Source organism: Taudactylus pleione, unplaced genomic scaffold (genome assembly GCF_031769625.1).
Source record: "Taudactylus pleione unplaced genomic scaffold, aTauple2 ptg001570l, whole genome shotgun sequence".
Taxonomy (NCBI): Eukaryota; Metazoa; Chordata; class Amphibia; order Anura; family Myobatrachidae; genus Taudactylus; species Taudactylus pleione.
In genome coordinates, this window is record NW_028285967.1 from 34,168 (window position 1) to 55,208 (window position 21,041).

The 21,041-nt window shown below is 45.5% G+C and overlaps 1 protein-coding gene across 1 annotated transcript in view; it reads left to right on the forward strand.

Moving 5' to 3' along the window:
* The window catches only part of LOC148442324 (myb-related transcription factor, partner of profilin-like), a 47,431-nt gene extending 26,808 nt beyond the window's left edge, over nucleotides 1–20,623 (forward strand). The window contains exon 3 of the mRNA XM_088464041.1: nucleotides 19,663–20,623. Within this exon, the coding sequence (XP_088320167.1) occupies nucleotides 19,663–20,300 (638 nt within the window). The 3' untranslated portion in view covers nucleotides 20,301–20,623. The remainder of the gene's footprint in view (nucleotides 1–19,662) is intronic.
* Nucleotides 20,624–21,041: the final 418 nt, after the last annotated feature.

Here is a 21,041-nt window from a genome sequence, read left to right on the forward strand (position 1 = left end):
TACGTGTGTGTGTAATATTCTACATACATGGCATATGTGCGTACTATTCTACATACATGGCATATGTGTGTGTGTAATATTCTACATGGCATACGTGTGTGTGTAATCTACATACATGGCATACGTGTGTGTAATATTCTACATACATGGCATACGTGTGTGTGTAATCTACATACGTGGCATACGTGTGTGTACTATTCTACATACATGGCATACTTGTGTGTGTGTAATATTCTACATACGTGGCATACGTGTGTGTGTGTAATATTCTACATACAAGGCATACGTGTGTGTGTGTAATATTCTACATACATGGCATACATGTGCGTGTAATCTACATATGTGTGCATGTAATATTCTACATACATGGCATACGTGTGCATGTATTATTCTACATACATGGCATATGTGTGTCGAATATTCTACATACATGGCATACGTGTGTGTAATAGTCTACATACGTGTGCGTGTAATATTCTACATACATGGCATACGTGTGCATGTACTATTCTACATGCATGGCATATGTGTGTACTATTCTACATACATGGCATACGTGTGTGTAATATACTACATACATGGCATATGTGTGTACTATTCTACATACATGGCATACGTGTGTGTGTAATATTCTACATACATGGCATATGTGTGTGCGAGTAAATATTCTGCATACATGGCATACGTGTGTGTGTAATATTCTACATACATGGCATACGTGTGTGTGCGTGTGTAATATTCTACATACATGGCATATGTGTGTACTATTCTACATACATGGCATATGTGTGTACTATTCTACATACATGGCATACGTGTGTGTGTACTATTCTACATACATGGCATACGTGTGTGTGTGTGATATTCTACATACATGGCATACGTGTTTGTGTAATCTACATACAAGGCATATGTGTGCGCGTGTAATATTCTACATACATGGCATACGTATGTGCGTATAATCTACATACATGGCATACGTGTGCGTGTAGTATTCTACATACATGGCATACGTGTGTGTAATCTACATACATGGCATACGTGTGTGTGTAATATTCTACATACATGGCATATGTGTGTGCGTGTAATATTCTACATACATGGCATACGTGTGTGCGTGTAATATTCTACATGGCATACGTGTGTGTGTAATCTACATACATGGCATACGTGTGTGTAATATTCTACATACATGGCATAAGTGTGTGTGTAATCTACATACGTGGCATATGTGTGTGTACTATTCTACATACATGGCATACTTGTGTGTGTGTAATATTCTACATACGTGGCATACGTGTGTGTGTGTTATATTCTACATACAAGGCATACGTGTGTGTGTGTAATATTCTACATACATGGCATACATGTGCGTGTAATCTACATATGTGTGCATGTAATATTCTACATACATGGCATACGTGTGCATGTATTATTCTACATACATGGCATATGTGTGTCGAATATTCTACATACATGGCATACGTGTGTGTAATAGTCTACATACGTGTGCGTGTAATATTCTACATACATGGCATACGTGTGCATGTACTATTCTACATGCATGGCATATGTGTGTACTATTCTACATACATGGCATACGTGTGTGTAATATACTACATACATGGCATATGTGTGTACTATTCTACATACATGGCATACGTGTGTGTGTAATATTCTACATACATGGCATATGTGTGTGCGAGTAAATATTCTACATACATGGCATACGTGTGTGTGTAATATTCTACATACATGCACATACTGCACCGCTACACAGTGTTACAGTCCTGGGCTTAGCGCTTCTTTTAGGGAGACAAATGACTACTCATTTTTATATATATATATATACACATATATATACACACACACACTCTATATAGAGTCAGGTGCATAAATATTGGAACATTGACAGAATTATCATATTTTGGCCTCTATTCACCACCACAATGGCTGTGAAATGAAACAAACAAGATGTGATTTACCTGCAGACTTTCAGATTTAATTTGAGGGTAATTACATCCAAATCAGGTGAACGGTGTAGGAATTACAATGGTTTCTATATGTGCCTCCCACTTTTTATGGGGCCAAAAGTAATGGGACTATCAACTCAAAAGCTATTATATATATTCCAGAGACAGATCGCACACACTCCAAGTAGATTATATGTGTGGGTGCCAGGTCCATTTAATCATATAACATGCTCCGAGAATTATCCATGTAGGACTTTCTCAGATGACCAACACACCACCATGCAGAGTTTTATGCAGAAAAAATGGTTTTAATGTAGTATCAAAAAAGCACCATCATATAAAAAATCCATCATGGGTATAGTTACTCATCACAGAGCTTGTGAACAAAATGTCATAGCCATCCCTGGGATCAGCCACCTTGATGAAGGTGGTAACACCGAAACAGCTGTCGGGGCTGGGAGCTAGCATTATGCTTGACACTGCACTATTCTGATAAGTATTAAACCATTAAACATCTTGAAATGCAGCTAGATTGCTTTTTTTCTACTTTAAAATAAATGTATTGATTTTTGCTACAAGGCTGGTGTGCTGGTTTACTTTGACTGTTCCTATGGATGCAGCCAAGTGTTTATATATATAAGCCCAGGACCAAGAAGGCCTTGACCACCAGACGCCCTGCTTCAAAATCCGAGGACAAGCCCTCAGCCTGATGGGACGGGCCTCCCCCTGGGGGACCCCAGAGTAGAAGGCAGACTTCTTCAGTTTGCCCAGTGCTGGTGTCAAACCACAACGGATGCTTGGGTAAGAGGTGGTTACTCACGGGTATGCCCTCTCAATTTTAAGACTGCCATCCCACCAATTTTTCTACACAGGCCCTCTTTTAGGCCCAAACAAGGTTATTATTCTACTCTTTCTGGTTCAGAGGCCAAATGGGTCTAATTGGCAAATCCTCAACCTCGAGTCCCTGAACAAATTCCACAGGGTACCCAAGTTCAGGATGGAAAGCCTACGCTCTATCATCCTAGCTATGGAGCCTGGTGACTTTATGGTATCTCTGGATATTCAGGATGTTTACGTACATGTAGCTATTGCGTCCTCTCATCAGCGATATCTCCGGTTTGCTATACTACAGCAACAGTTTCAATTTCAGGCTCTGCCCTTTGGACTATCCACAGCTCCACGGGTATTTGCAAAATTATGGCTATCATGACGGCCCACCTACGTGGTCAGGGTGTCCAAATGTTACCAAATCTGGACGACCTCCTGCTCTTAGCAGGATCCTCAGAGATGACTCAACGCCATCTGCGACTAACCATCGCTTTCCTTCAAAAGAACAGAAGGTTAATCAACTGGAAAGAGTCCTCCCTGAACCCCTCACAAAGAATGGTTCATCTGGGAGCTCTGCTGGATTCTCAGGATCAGAGAATCTTTCTGACATCATACAAGATTTTCACACTTCAACTATGAGTGCACAGATTCCTCCACAGTCGCCGAATATCAGTCCACTCGGCAATGCAGATTCTGGGATCCATGGTATCCACCTTCAACATGGTGGAGTCTGCTCAGTTCCACTCCAGGCCTCTGCAAAGGCTAATCCTCTCCAGGTGGATCAGGTTGCCCCATCGGATCACGGCTCATACGATGGTGCTCTCTCCAAAGGTTCGTCTGTCCCTATCTTGGTGGCTACAGACATCTCAGCTAACCAAGGGTCGCCCCTTTTGGATCCCGTACTGGGTAATCCTAACAACGGACGCCCGTCTCCAGGGCTGGAATGCAGTGACCAGTTAACATTCCTTCCAGGGCCGTTGAACATCGGTCGAATCAACCATGCCAATCAACATATTGGAACTTTGAGCTGTCAACAGGGCCCTCATACTGGCCCAGGACATACTTCAAGGAATACCTGTACAGGTTCAGTCCGACGATGCCACAACAGTGGCTTACATTAACCATCAAGGAGGCACTTGAAGTCGTGGAGCTATGACAGAGGTGTCATGTATTCTGACGGTCACCTCCCGACCATCTCCGCTGTGTTCATTCTGGGAGTTTTCAATTGGGGAATGGACTCTTCACCCAGAGGTTTTTCAACTCCTAGGGAACAGATGGGCCTACCAGAAGTGGACCTCATGGCCTCCCGACACAATCACAAACTGCCAGTGTACGGATCCAAAACAAGGGATGCCGAGGCAACCTTCGTAGACGCATTGTCAGTGAAGTGGACCTTCCAGTTTGCGTACCTATTTCCTCCGGTCTCCCTTCTTCCTCGAGTTCTTCGGGCGTTCAAACGATGGAGGCACTGTTCTGCTGGTGGCTACAGCTTGGCCCAGACAACATTGGTATTCAGATCTTTGGAGTCTCTCCATCAACACTCCGTTCCTGCTGCCTCAACGTCCGGGCCTGTTGTCTCAGGGTCCTTGACTTTACCCGAACAGGGGTCGTCTGTCTTTGACGGCATGGCTCTTGAGACATCCCTCCTGAGGTCCAAAGGGTTCTCTAGCTCTGTGGTCCAGATTATGCTTAGAGCATGTAAGCCAGCCTCTGCTCGGATCTACCACAGAGTATGTGTCACGGCTGCCGACACTTGAGACTCCTGGAAGGAGTCAGGCCTACTGGGCACTATAAACTGAGCTGGTTTTAGGAATGACCTGTTCATGGAATCTCAGTAACACGGTGTGGCCGGAGGCAGGCCACACGGGGTTAATGGCTGCCACGGCACTGAAGGGGTTAACCCCCGTGCTGTGCTGCTATTTTTAAAAGGACAAAAGGCGCCCATTGTAAATGTATACTCTGCACTACGCGCTGAGTGTTAATTAGTGTGTTTTTTAATGTTTTACATGTCGCGGCCAGGACCCACTGCACTGCGGGAGTGTAGGTAGAGTGTGGCTGCACGCTGGGAGCCACTGCATCCAGCGCTGAAACAGTTACGGTCCCAGTGAGGACACAGTGTAAAGGCACACTGCACATGGTTTATAATAAACTATATTAAAGTATAAATGTATTGCTGTAATGCACTGCAGCTGATCTGCAGTGCATGAAGCAACGTATATTTAATAGGCTATGCACTATATGGTTTAAATGTATATTTTGTAGAGAAAATGCACTTCTTGAATATATGTCTGTATATGACATGACCAGCCTCTGTGGCTGCAGGAAACTAGATGCTGATTGTGATTCCCTTAGCAGGAGGTTTGATGAATAGGAATGACTGGAACTTCTCTGTGTGAAGGTGTGACTGGTGTCATATAGCCAAACCCTTCATGTACAGAACTTCCTTTGAAAAGACAATTTGTTGTTAAGAACCTTTTGGATGTCACTGAATGTGTTAAGGTTGGAAATGCCAAACTGATTGATGAATGTCATTTACTATTTCCTGGGAAATGTTATATCAACATGTCATACAGTTATACTGTATGATAAATCAGTTTTGTTTAGGTGACTCCTTTGAAATGTAATATGTGGTTAAATTATATTTTCAGAGGAATCATGATTGGTTGAGTGGAACACAGGGCGGATTTGCCCCCTGTGATGTGTGTAAGAATGACATAAAAAGAGGGACTGTGAGCCCTGTATGTGTACATCTCTGACAATCCTGTGTGGAGGAGACCTGCTGTATGATTCCTGTAACATCTTGTAATGTATGCTGATATTCCCCTTCAATCTGAAGGGAGGGTCTTTTTTAAGACTGAGAGCAATAAACACCTTTTTCCTTTAAATTCTACTACATCTGTACCCTGCCACCAACAGAATTGCGTAAAACGCTATTCCGTTCTCCTGCTGCTCTGGGTAAGAGCTCAGCGTCTCCAAGTTCAAGCCCTCTGCCAAGCTACTGTGCAGACCTGGTCCATTGCGAGGGTTCAGGTGGGAACAGCCGACACCAAACAGGAGGTGTGTCCGCAGTTAATCAAACGCATACGCAGCAGAAGCGGTTCCAGGTGCCGAGGTAGGAGCCTGAGGGTAACTAAGAAGCTGTTCCAAACGCTGATGGTAGAGTTTGGTGGTGGCAGCATCGTTACACGCCCACAGCACAGTGGGCGGAGTCAGTGACAGGCGGTCACTGACTGAGTGTGAGTCCAAAACCGCTAACCAGTGACCAGGGCCGGCCTAGACTAAAGGCGTCCGGTCACACACGGAATAAAAGTAAATAGAATTTATTCGCAGGCAAAATATATAGCAATGTTTCACATAAAGTCTCAACAACACAGAAGTTCAGATATGCAGTAGTCAATATAGGAGTAAGCCCCCATATGTAAATAAAGTCTCTGATACAAATGTGTCCAATATGAGACTAAGACCTGAGGATGGTATAAAGGACGTTACTAGGGTTGAGCCCTGTAGTGTGATGAAAATCCCGAACAGGGTTGAGCCCTGCAATGTAGTGAAGATCCGGAACAGGGTTGAGCCCTGGTGAAAATCCGAGACAGGATTGAGCCCTGTGATGTGAAGTAGGGTTGAGCCCTGTGATGTGAAGTAGGGTTGAGCCCTGTGATGTAGTGATGATCCGGGACAGGGTTGAGCCCTGTGATGTAGTGATGATCCGGGACAGGGTTGAGCCCTGCGATGCGGCGAAGGTCCAGAACAAGGTTGAGCCCTGCAGCGTGACGGGGATCCGGAGCGGGGTTGAACCCCGTGATGCACGAAGGGTCCGGCGACGATAACTGGAACTGTGCAGTTGATAACTGTAGTAGAGGTGAATTCAATGTCTACGGAAGTAGAAGACAACAGTCGGAGTAAATAATCCAGCAGGGGATGCAACCACAGCGATGGAGCAGGATAACAATACTTAGGCAATGGCAATGCTGAGCTCTGTAGTGCGGCTGGTAACCAGTATCAGAAGTTTAACCGGAACATGGGCAGAGATATAGCAAAGTCCACAGCGAACCACAGGCACAGCGGGGATCTGGCAGGGATCCAAGAAAGACCTGAAAGTAATGTTGCACAGACACTGAGACACAGTTAGTAACATGCTTTATACTAGAGGTCTGTGATCCATAGAAGTTCAGAACATGTGACCCAAATGGAATCAGATTTGAAATAATAAGCAATTAGAAATCCCACAACCTGACAACACCTTTGAGACAGATGATCATTTTAACTCTCTATCCCCTGTATGTGGGGAACGCCAGCAACCAGGATAGCTCCTCCAACGACCACAATGGAACTTTGGCAAATGTAGTTCATCTTTACGTACTGAAATAGTCAGTCCTGACAGTACCCCCCTTTTTGGGTGGTCTCCGAACACCCACCAGGTTTTAAAGGGAATTTAGCATGAAAATTACGTATCAATTTAGGAGCATGGACATCAGTCTTTAATCCAAGATCTCTCCTCCGGGCCATAACCCTTCCAGTCTACGAGATATTGCAATTGATTTTGATGCTTACGTGAATCCAGAATCTTATCGATCTCAAATTCCACACCTCGAGAAGTTATAGGAGGTACTTTAGGAAAGCTGTCGTGAAATCGATTACGAATCAATGGTCTAAGCAAGGAGACATGAAAGGAGTAAGGTACACGCATGGTTGGAGGTAACTGTAACTTACATGCCACTGGGTTGATAATTTGTACAATAGGAAAAGGCCCAATATGCCGGGGAGCAAAGATTTCTAGTAGACAACCAGACACGATCCCCAACAGAATATTTAGGAACAGCCGAACGTTTTATATCAGCAAAAATGTTATAATTATGAGAGGCTTTCCTAAGACCTGTCTCCAAACTCCAGAAAAATGTTGGAGAGTGACTTTAGCTGCTGGAACGTCCACTGTGGGAATTGATTGAAGCTCAGGAACTCGAGGATGCCGACCAGAGTTGGCGAAAAAGGGACTTACACCTGTAGCAGATGAATAATGAAAGTTATGGGCAAACTCAGCCCAAGGCAAAAAATCTATCCAATCATCTTGAGAAGAGGAAATATACATTCTCAAGAAGGTCTCCAACTCCTGGTTCACTCTTTCAGTTTGTCCATTTGACTGAGGATGATATGCAGAAGAAAACTAATTTAATTTGCAATGATGAACATAAGGCCCTCCAAAAATGAGCAACAAACTGGACACCCCGATCAGACACTATCTCAGAAGGAAGTCCATGAAGACGGAATATCTCTTTAATAAATATTTGTGCTAACTTGGGGGCTGATGGAATTCGAGCCAAAGGACAAAAATGGGCAATCTTGGTAAAACGATCCACTACTACCCAAATAACTGTACACCCCCTAGACTCAGGAAGATCTGTGATAAAATCCATGGAAAGATGGATCCATGGTTGGGTAGGAATGGGTAGTGGATGGAGAGGACCCACAGGAGACTGCCGGGAGGATTTATGTTGTACACACTTGGAACAAGAACGTATAAACTCTTGGACCAATAAGAACGTTGCAAAAATTAGTACATTTTATGAACCCCTGGGTGTCCAGAGAAACGAGAATTATGAGCCCAAGAAAGAAGTTTACCTCGTAACTCAGGTGCCACAAATATCTTCCCAGGAGGAGGATCCGGAGAGATGGAGGTTGAAGAAAAGGCCAGAGGGTTTATTATAGGGTACCTTTGATCCTCATTTTGTTCTTTCTCTTCCAACATTGAGCGAGAAAGTGCATCTGCCTTTTTATCTGCCTGGATGATACCTGAGGACAAAATTAAAACGAGAAAAGAGTACCCAATGAGCCTGTCGTGGGTTCAAACAATGGACAGTCTTCAAATACAGCAAATTATTATGATCTGTAAAAATAGTAATGGGGTACTTTGCGCCTTCTAATAAATATCTTCATTCCCCCAACACTAACTTATTAGCTAATAATTCTTGGTCCCCAATGGAGTAATTACTATCAGCACTGGAAAACTTTTGTGAAAATAATCCACAAGATACTGTTCTCCCATCTGTTGCCACTTGGGACAAAATAGTCCCAACTCCATTAGTGGAGGCATCCACTTCTAGCATAAATGGTTTCTCAACATCAGGTTGAACTAGAATAAGGGCCATAGAAAATGCATCTTTAAGAGTCTGGAAGGCATCCAACACCTCTGTGGACCACACTTTGGGATGAGCCCCTTTTTTTGTCATAGCAGTGATTGGAGCCACAATCGTTGAAAACGCTTTGATAAACTTTCTGTAATAATTGGCAAAGCCTAAAAATCTCTGAATAGACCTCAATGAAGTGGGCAAACCCAATCTTAAATAGCCTTTAACTTCTCGGGGTCCATCTGAAGTTCGGAACCAGATATAATATACCCCAAAAAGGGTATAACTGGAACTTCAAAAACGCACTTGGACATCTTACCATAAAGCTTATTAGCTCGAAGGCGGCTTAATACCTCTTTGACATGGGTACGATGATCAGAAAGATTCCTGGAAAAAATCAAAATATCATCAAGATAAACAATAACAAACTGATAAAGTATATCTCGGAAAATTTCATTCACAAACTCCTGGAACACAGCGGGAGCATTACATAAACCAAAAGGCATGACGAGGTTCTCATAATGGCCATCTCGCGTATTAAACGCAGTTTTCCACTCATCTCCTTCTTTAACTCTGATCAAGTTGTAAGCTCCCCTTAAATCAAGTTTAGTAAACAGTCGAGACCCCTTAACTCTGTCAAACAATTCTGTAATAAGTGGCAAAGGATATTTTGTTTTTTACCGTGATCTTATTTAGATCTCTAAAGTTGATACATGGACGAAGACCACCATCTTTTTCTTTACAAAAAAGAAGCCCGCTCCAGCGGGAGACAAAGAAGGCCTGATAAACCCCTTTAGTAGGTTATCTTGCACATACTCCGACATGGCTAGCGTCTCAGGAAAGAGAGAGCGGGTATACTCGACCTTTGGGTGGCATTTTACCAGGAATAAGTTCAAAAGGACAATCCCAGGGACGATGCGGTAGAAGTTTGTCTGCCGCCTGCTCAGAAAAGACATCAGCAAATTCATGATAAGGCTGTGGGAGAGCAGGTGGAACATCTACTTTCACTTCAGCCAATCGTACCACATGAATCAAACAATTTAATTTGCATTTAGGACTCCAAGAAAGAATTTGAGAGCAAGTCCAGTCAATATGAGGGTTATGAAGAGTTAACCATGGTAAACCAAGAACTATATCATACATAGAAATGAGTAATACCAGAAACTCTAAAATTTCTTCATGAAAAGCTCCTACCCTCAACTTCATAGACTTTGTTTGATGCGTAACATATCCATTAGAAATTCTAGTCCCATTTACTGCAGAAAGGGAAAGAGAATGAGTTAACTTGACAACAGGAATTTGCAATTTTTTGAACCAATGACAGCAAAATAAAATTGCCCGCTGCTCCAGAATCTAGCAATGCAGAAAACTCTTGACACGGAGACCCATAATCAGGAATACCCACAGAGGTTAAACAATCCTTTTTGGGGAGAACTTTTGAAAGCACCCCTAGGTTGACTTCCCCTCCATCAACTAGGGACGATAGTTTCCCGGCCTTGTTGGACATTTAGCCAAAAAATGTTCTGAGGATGCACAATACAAGCACAGATTAGAACGCCTCCTACGTTGCTTCTCCACTTCAGACAACTTAGCTTTATTAATTTGCATATGCTCATCAGATGTACCATGAAGGGAGCGAGACTGAGGAAAAGAACTTTTAGAACACTCAGTGCAATTCCTCTGAACCCCTCGTTCTCGCATACGCAAATCAATTTTAATAGTCAATGAAATTAACTCATCCAAATTCTCAGGAAGATCCCGAGTCACTAACTCATCTTTAAGTCTCTCAGAGAGACCATTCCAATATGCTGCTCTTAATGCCTCATAGTTCCACTTAAGTTCTGCCGCTATAGATTGAAAGCGAACCACATACTGACCAACTGGAGCTGTTCCTTGTTTTACTCGTAAAATGTCCACAGACACGGCCACTGATCTTCCAGGTTCATCAAATATCCTTTTTAAAAGTCGAAACAAAAGCTTGGTAATTAGACATTAAGGCATCATTTCTCTCCCATAAAGGAGAGGCCCACTCGAGAGCAGCACCAGACAATAATGACACAATATAAGCCACTTTAACACGAGAGGTGGTAAAACTTTGGGGTAATAATTCAAAATGAATCTCACATTGGTTGAGAAATCCTCTACATGTTTTTGGATTACCATCATAAGAGGTAGGAGTCGGTAAACGTAGATGAGAAACAGAAGCCCCTGATGTACTTGTAACAGGAATCTTAAGTTTATCAAGACGTGTGGAAAGATCCTGTAGACATTACAAAACTTGAACTTGAGTATTTTCCTGTACTTCCAGACGGGCGGTCACACCCTGAAGCACCTGTACCCCAGTAGCCTGTTCCAGATCCGGATTCATTTTTAGGTCTGTGCAAATTGTCACGGCTGCCGACACTTGAGACTCCTGGAAGGAGTCAGGCCTACTGGGCACTATAAACTGAGGTGGTTTTAGGAATGACCTTTTCATGGAATCTCAGTAACAAGGAATAAAAGTAAATAGAATTTATTCACAGGCAAAATAAATAGCAACGTTTCACATAAAGTCTCAACAACACAGAAGTTCAGATATGCAGTAGTCAATATAGGAGTAAGTCCCCATATGTAAATAAAGTCTGATACTAATGTGGTGGGGAACCCCAAGTCTAATATGAGACTAAGACCTCAGGATGGTATAAAGGACGTTACTAGGGTTGAACCCTGTAGTGTGATGAAAATCCGGAACAGGGTTGAGCCCTGGTGAAAATCCGAGACAGGGTTGAGCCCTGTGATGTGAAGCAGGGTTGAGCCCTGTGATGCAGTGAAGATCCATGACAGGGTTGAGCCCTGTGATGCAGTGAAGATCCGTGCCAGGGTTGAGCCCTGTGATGTAGTGAAGATCCGGGACAGGGCTGAGCCCTGCGATGCAGTGAATGTCCTGAGCAGGGTTGGCCCTGCAGCGTGGCGAGGATCCGAAGCGGGGTTGAGCCCCGCGATGTAGTGAGGGTCTGGAGCAGGGTTGAGCCCTGCGGCGTGACGGGGATCCGGAGCGGGGTTGAGCCCCGAGATGCATGAAGGGTCCAGCGACGATAACTGTAACGGTGCAGTTGCCAACTAGTAGAGGTGAGTTCAATGTCCACGGAAGTAGAAGAAAACAGGCAGAGTAAATGATTCAACAGGGGATGCAACCACAGCGATGGAGCAGGATAACAATACTTGGGCAATGGCAATGCTGAGCTCTGTAGTGCGGTTGGTAACCAGTATCAGAAGTTTAACCGGAACACGGGCAGAGATATAGCAAAGTCCACAGCAAACCACAGGCACAGCGGGGATCTGGCAGGAGTCCAAGAAAGACCTGAAAGTAACGTTGCACAGACACTGAGACACAGTTAGTAACAGGCTTTATACTAGAGGTCTGTGATCCATAGGAAGTTCAGAACATGTGAGCCAAATGGAATCAGGTTTGAAATGAGCAATCTAGGAATCCCACAACCTGACACCACCTTGGAAACAGATGATCACTTTAACTCTCTATCCCCTGTATGTGGGGAACGCCAGCAATGAGGATAGCTCCTCCAATGACCACAATGGAACTTTGGCAAATGTAGTTTATCTTTACGTACTGGATAGTCACAGTCCTGACAGTATGGCATACATACAGTGCCTTGCTAAAGTATTCACCCCCTTGGCTTTTTACCCTTTTTGTTACATTACAACCTGTAATTTTTTTTATCAGAATTTTATGTGATGGATCTGCACAAAATAGTCTAATTTGGTGAATTGAAATGAGAAAAATATATATAAAAAAATAATCTTTATAAATAAAAAATCTGAAAATTTGCATGTGCATCTGTAATCACCCCCTTTGCTATGAAGCCGCTCAAAAGTTCTGGTGCAACCAATTACCTTCAGAAGTCACATAATTAGTGAAATGAAGTCCACCTGTGTGACATCTAAGTGTCACATGATCGGTCAGTATAAACACACCTTTTCTGAAAGGCCCCAGAGGCTGCAACACCACTAAGCAAGAGGCATCACACCATGAAGACCAAGGAGCTCTCCAAACAAGTCAGGGACAAAGTTGTTGAGAAGTACAATTCTGGGTTGGGTTATAAAAAAATATCCAAATCTTTGATGATCCATCCGGAGCACCATCAAATCCATCATCATAAAATGGAAAGAACATGGTACCACAAAAAACCTGCAAGAGAGGGCCGCCCACCAAAACTCACAGACTGGGCAAGGAGGGCTTAATCAGAGAGGCAACACAGAGATCAAAGGTAACCCTGATGGAGCTGCAGAGTTCCACAGCAGAGACTGGTGTATCTGTGTATGTGACCACAATAAGCCGTACACTCCATAGAGCTGGGCTTTATTGAAGAGTGGCCAGAAAAAAGCCATTACTTATTTTTATCACTAAGAAGACACGATTTGAGTTTGCCAAAAGGCATGTGGGCGTCTCCCCAAATGTATGGAGGAAGGTGCTCTGGTCAGATGAAACTAAAATAACTTTTCGGCCATCAAGGAAAATGCTATGTCTGGCGCAAACCCAACACATTCCATCACCCCAAGACCACCATCCCGACAGTGAAACATGGCGGTGGCAGCATCATGCTGTGGGGATGTTTTTCAGCAGCAGGGACTGGGAAACTGATTTGAGTCGAAGGAAAGATGGATGGTGCTAAATAGAGAGATATTCTTGAGCAAAACGTGTTTCAGTCTGCCTGTGATTTGAGACTGGGACGGAGGTTTACCTTCCAGCAGGACAATGATCCGAAGCTTACTGCTAAAGCAACACTCGAATGGTTTAAGGGGAAACATTTAAATGTGTTGGAATGGCCTAGTCAAAGCCCAGATCTCAATAAAATTGAGAATTTGTGGTCAGACTTGAAGATTGCTGTTCACAAGTGGAAACCATCCAACATGAAGGAGCTGGAGCAGTTTTGCTTTGAGGAATGGGCAAAAATCCCAGGGGCAAGATGTGGCAAGGTCATAGAGACTTATCCAAAGCGACTTGCAGCTGTAATTGCCGCAAAAGGTGGCTCGACAAAATACTGACTTTAGGGGGGTAAATAGTTATGCACGCTGAAGTTTTCTGTTATGTTGTCCTAAATGTTGTTTGATTCACAATATAAAAAAACACAACTTCACAGTTGTAGGCATGTTCTGTGAATGAAATGATGCACACCTTCATACAAGCCATTTTAATTCCAGGTTGTGAGGCAACAAAACATGAAAAATGCAAAGGGGGCGAATACTTTTGCAAGGCACTGTATTTCCACCAGAAGCTGCGACCCTCAAGTGTTTAGGGTTTTCAGAGTCCTGGCCTTCCTTCAAGCTCGATTGAACCTTGGACTCCGCCTTGCCTCGCTGAAAGTGCATGTCTCTGCTCTATCCATTTGGTTCCAGCATAGACTTGCTCCACTAATGGATGTCCACACCTTCCTCCAGGGTGTCCTCCGTATATAACCTCCCTTTGTCCCTCCAGTGGCTCCATGGGATTTGTCAGTAGTTCTCTGTGCCCCTCAGGGTCCTCCGTTTGAACCCCTGGAATCTGTGGATCTCAAGTGGCTCACAGCGAAGACTATTTCTTCTGGCTATGGCGTCCACCAGAAGGGTGTCAGATTTAGGGACGCTGTCCTTGTCGCTCCTCATTTCTGATATTCCATCAGGACAGGGCTTTGCTTTGGACTCACCCGGGTTTCCTTCTAAAAGTTTTTACTCTTTTCCACATTAATGAGGAACTTGTAGTCCCAGCCTTCCAATCACCAAACCAATAGGCAGGTGAGGCCTCCTTAGCTGTGGTCAGTTCTCTTCAGAAATCAGACTCCTTATTTGTGCTCTATGGATTTCACAAGAAGGGATCCCCGTCCTGGGCTGACTAGCGGTCAGGGGTAATGCTTATGCCGGGGGACCCGGTGAAAGGGTTCTCCTGGTCGTGGCAATACTCCACCGCTAGAACGAGTACGGTTCTGCTTATGGATAATACAGGGGACCCTTACTCTGTTTGTCCCCTGTATTTCCAAAACCAGGACCAGCTCGGCCGAGCCCAGTGCTGGTGTGCTAAATACAGGGGACCCCTAAGTATTTTGCCCCCTGTATTTCGACAACCAGGATTGGCTATGAAAAGCCCGGTGCCTCTTTGTGCTAAATACAGGGGATGCTTTTTATCTCCTGCATTTTCACAACCAGGACCGGCAGTGAAAAGCCCGGAGCTGGTTGTGTTTTGGGGGGGGGGTCCAAAGTAGACCTCTGTTGCTTCTACTCCTCCGCACCCCTGCTGCTGCCATGCCCCGTACACTTTCAGCTGTCCCATAGCCGTCTCTCCCTCTGCACCCCCAAAACACTTCCTGTGTGCTGTCCCCTCCTCCACCCGCGCTAGTGTATCATTTTGTTGCCTTTCTCCCCTGCAGGTGGCCCCGTTTGCTCCTCCAAACCCTATTGGTTAATAAATTATAAAAAAACCAATGAAATTCCATAGACAAAAATCCTTACGGGTTCACATGTTCCATTAAGGCTGCTTAGACATGATCTGAAATTTCACAAAACCTACTGAATTTCTGCAAAAAAAAGCAATGAAATTCCAATCATTAAGGCTGATGCCTTAATCATCGTGTTCCTTGCGCAATACAGATATGGTATGCCATCACACTCTGTGGTTAACTGCAGCTTCAGCACTCACAGAGGGAGAATGCTGTCACTCACAAAATGGTGGAGCTGCTAATTCACAGAATTGTGTGCTCATTGCTCATTACACATGCAGTCTATGCAACTGAGGTCTGAGCAGTTATGTTTGCTGAATTTGCAGTTAACCATAGGGTGTGATGGCATACCATATCTGTGTAGCGCCATGTACACACAATACAGTACTTGTCAAAAGTCAGAGCACACAAGTATATTTGAAGGAATTTTCAATTTAACTGCACAGTAACTAAATAAAACCTGGTTTTATTGGCTTTGGACGACCAGTTCGTTTTCTTGTAACATTTTGACCAGTTTTTGACTTTGGTTCAATAGCCCGATGCACGGCCCCAACAGATACCTTCAACCGTTTGTGGATTTGCTGCAAAGAATAACTTTCTTCCCTCGAAACAATGATTTCAGCACGTTTCCACACTTAACTCACAGTTCTTTTTGGCCATTTTTGACTAACTGGAGCTTTCAGGAAACTTGCTGCCAATTTGGAACGTAAGAAAGCAGCACAATCACACGCTGATAATGTTCGATTATTTCCGATCACTTCGCACTCACACCAGGGCCGGATTAGCAATGGACGGATGGAGCTGCAGCTCCAGGGTTTTCCTGTGACAGACTGCCAGCAGCCACCCGTCCTCCGGCTCCAGCGCTCACCTGAGTCCTGAGCTCCCGGCAGATCCGTGCAGGCAGTGTGGTGGCCGCCCCTCCCTTCAGCTCTCTCCATATTCGGGGTCCTGACTGAGCCTGACACTCACAAGCTCCGCCCCCAGACAACATGAGGCGCTGCTGCTGCTGCCTCATACAGCCGGGTACGGTGTAATGTGTACTTGCATCGATTGTATACTGTACTGATTTCAGGGGGTGTGCTCAGACTTTTGACAAGTACTGTATGTACACACAACATACAGCACACACAGCATATACACAGCGTACATACACACAATATGCACATACAACATACACACAATATTTACACAGAACATACACACAATATGTACAAACAACATACAGCGTATACACAGAAAACATACACAGCGTACACCGTGTACACAACATATACACAGAACATACATGCAGTCTATACACACTATGTATATACAGAATATAACAGCATACACACATTATGTGCACAAAACATACACATCCAATACACTACAATATAAGGACCATTCATCCAGGAACCAACAGGGTAATTCACAGCGCCTCAGCTGTCCCGAGGCCACGGACAGTGCCACCTGTATCTGATGCTTGGGCTGGGTACACACTAGACCACTGGTTCTCAAACTCGGTCCTCAGGACCCCACACAGTTCACTTTTTCCAGGTCACCCAGCAGGAGCAGAGATGTATTCATTACTCACTGACCCATTTCCCAGGTCACCCGGCAGGTGCACAGGTGTAATCATTACTCACAGACACATTTCCCAGGTCACCCAGCAGGTGCACAGGTGTAGTCATTACTCACTGACACATTTCCCAGGTCACCCAGTAGGAGCACAGGTGTATTCATTACTCACTGACCCATTTCCCAGGTCACCCAGCAGGAGCACAGGTGTACTCATTACTCACTGATCCATTTCCTAGGTCACCCAGCAGGTGCACAGGTGTACTCATTACTCACTGACACATTTCCCAGGTCACCCAGTAGGAGCACAGGTGTATTCATTACTCACTGACCCATTTCCCAGGTCACCCAGCAGGTGCACAGGTGTAATCATTACTCACAGACACATTTCCCAGGTCACCCAGCAGGTGCACAGGTGTACTCATTACTCACTGACACATTTCCCAGGTCACCCAGCAGGAGCACAGGTGTATTCATTACTCACTGACACATTTCCCAGGTCACCCAGCAGGTGCACAGGTGTATTCATTACTCACTGACACATTTCCCAGGTCACCCAGCAGGAGCACAGATGTATTCATTACTCACTGACACATTTCCCAGGTCACCCAGCAGGAGCACAGGTGTAATCATTACTCACAGACACATTTCCCAGGTCACCCAGCAGGTGCACAGGTGTACTCATTACTCACTGACACATTTCCCAGGTCACCCAGCAGGTGCACAGGTGTACTCATTACTCACTGACCAATTTCCCAGGTCACCCAGCAGGTGTAATCATTACTCACAGACACATTTCCCAGGTCACCTAGCAGGTGCACAGGTGTATGCATTACTCACTGGCACATTTCCCAGGTCACCAGCAGGAGCACAGGTGTAATCATTACTCACTAACACATTTCCCAGGTCACCCGGCAGGTGCACAGGTGTATTCATTACTCACTGACACATTTCCCAGGTCACCCAGCAGGTGCACAGGTGTAATCATTACTCACTGGCACATTTCCCAGGTCACCCAGCAGGAGCACAGGTGTACTCATTACTCACGGACACATTTCCCAGGTCACCCAGCAGGACCACAGGTGTAATCATTACTCATTAACACATTTCCCAGATCACCCGGCAGGTGCACAGGTGTAATCATTACTCACTGACACATTTCCCAGGTCACCCAGCAGGTGCACAGGTGTAATCATTACTCACTGGCACATTTCCCAGGTCACCCAGCAGGAGCACAGGTGTACTCATTACTCACGGACACATTTCCCAGGTCACCCAGCAGGAGCACAGGTGTAATCATTACTCATTAACACATTTCCCAGATCACCCGGCAGGTGCACAGGTGTAATCATTACTCATTAACACATTTCCCAGATCACCCAGCAGGTGCACAGGTGTAATCATTTCTCACTGGCACATTTCCCAGGTCACCCAGCAGGAGCACAGGTGTAATCATTAGTCACTGACACATTTCCCAGGTCACCCAGCAGGTGCACAGGTGTAATCATTACTCATTAACACATTTCCCAGATCACCCGGCAGGTACACAGGTGTATTCATTACTCACTGACACATTTCCCAGGTCACCCAGCAGCTGCACAGGTGTAATCATTACTCACTGACACATTTCCCAGGTCACCCAGCAGGTGCACAGGTGTAATCATTACTCACTAACACATTTCCCAGGTCACCCAGCAGGTGCACAGGTCTAATCATTACTCACTGACCCATTTCCCAGGTCACCCAGCAGGAGCACAGGTGTAATCATTACTCACTGACACATTTCCCAGGTCACCCAGCAGGAGCACAGGTGTATTCTTAACTGACTGACACATTACCCAGGTCACCCAGCATGTGCACAGGTGTATTCATTACTCACTGACACAGTTCCCAGGTCACCCAGCAGGTGCACAGGTGTATTCTTTACTCACTGACACATTACCCAGGTCACCCAGCAAGTGCACAGGTGTACTCATTACTCACTGACACATTTCTAGGGTCACCCAGCAGGAGCACAGGTGTAATCATTACTCACTGACACATTTCCCAGGTCACCCAGCAGGTGCACAGGTGTAATCATTACTCACTGACCCATTTCCTAGGTCAAACAGCAGGTGCACAGGTGTACTCATTACTCACTGACACATTTCCCAGGTCACCCAGCAAGTGCACAGGTGTATTCTTTACTCACTGACACATTACCCAGGTCACCCAGCAGGAGCACAGATGTAATCATTATTCACTGACACATTTTAAAAGAACCACAGGTGGAGCTAATTGTTTCACTTGTGATTCTGTGAGGAGACCTGGAAAACATGCACTGTTTGGGGTCCTGAGGACCAAGTTTGAGAACCTGTGCACTAGACAATATACTGGATGATTTGTTGTTCTGAGGAGAATTGGAATGACACATCGTCTGTGTGCGCACAATCGCGCGGTGACATGCGTCAGTCATTGCATCTTCTCTGCTGTGCTGCACGTCAGGTGGGACAATGTCATGATGGATGTGGTGTGATAGATCGGGCCGTGGTCTGTACACTATATTGTTTGCTCTGGGATGAAGGGAAATCTGAAGGACCATTGCGTCATTTACACGTCGTCCTAGTGTGCACCCAGCATTAGAAGCCGCCAGTATTGTGCCTATCTGTTGTACTGATAGTGAATCTGCTGTGAGGAACTTTGTTCTTACCTGAAGCCTCTCTTCTCATCCCTCAGACCTACATATCTCAGGACCGGGCTCCTCCAGCGCAGAAAACTCTCTGAGTGGCCCCTGCTGCCCCCCTGATCCTCCACTGCTTCTCCAGCCCAAGGAGTCTCATTCGCCAACTCCCCAAATTCATATTGTACAGTTACCCCAGCTCAGCCCTTCCCCGGATCCCTCAGACGGGGGTTCCCCACCGCCACTGCCTCCAGGCTCTTGTTCGCCAATGCTTGCTCCTGGCGCGGTCAGCCAGCACTATGACCCAACCGTGGCCATGCTGAGAGCCCAGCAGGAAACTGCGGAAGCTATACGACATCTGACATACACGTTACGTCAGAGCATGGACCGTCTCACCAATGTCCTGGCAGCCATTTTACCTCTTATACCTCCCCAGCCGGTATCCCCCACCCCCTCCACCCTCATTGATCCCGTTTACTATCCCACAAAGACAGAGCCAGAATCGGAACCGTGTTCTGTGAGTTACGAGGTGGAAGACAATGCTGAGGTGCATGAAGACGGGGACACATTGGATGTGACCGAGGAGCCGGCGAGCTCGCCGTCCTCCTCTCCTCCTCCTCCTCCTCCGAACAAGAGAAAGAGATTTGCATACCTGACGCCGCGGAAGCGCAGAGGTCGCTGGAAAAACGTGTAAATAACTACAGCTGTCTTTTTATTTTACTGCATCACAGAGTATAAAGGGGAACTGCTGTCTGTACAACGATTACCCCAAATTCAGGACTGTACTCCCCCCACCCACCAGAGAATATACACAGCTATAATACCAGAGTAGGCCTCCGCTACTTGTCTATCATTAGTGGAGAACTGTTAAAATAAGACATTTGTGGAACAGAGATGCTCCAGCGCCCCTGACCTCCAGCTATGTTCCCTTAATGCAATTCCCCTATCTAATGGTAGCGGAAGGCGGGGAACTTTATGGGGATGGTAGAGGAAGGCGGGGAATGTAATGGGGGATGGTAGCGGAAGGCGGGGAATGTAATGGGGGATGGTAGCGGAAGGCGGGGAATGTAATGGGGGATGGTAGCGGAAGGCGGGGAATGTAATGGGGGATGGTAGAGGAAGGCGGGGAATGTAATGGGGGATGGTAGCGGAAGGCGGGGAATGTAATGGGGGATGGTAGAGGAAGGCGGGGAATGTAATGGGGGATGGTAGAGGAAGGCGGGGAATGTAATGGGGGATGGTAGCGGAAGGCGGGGAATGTAATGGGGGATGGTAGCGGAAGGCGGGGAATGTAATGGGGGTATGGTAGAGGAAGGCGGGGAATGTAATGGGGGATGGTAGAGGAAGGCGGGGAATGTAATGGGGGATGGTAGCGGATGGTGGGGAATGTAATGGGGGATAGTAGTGGACGGTGGGGAACGTAATGGGGATGGTA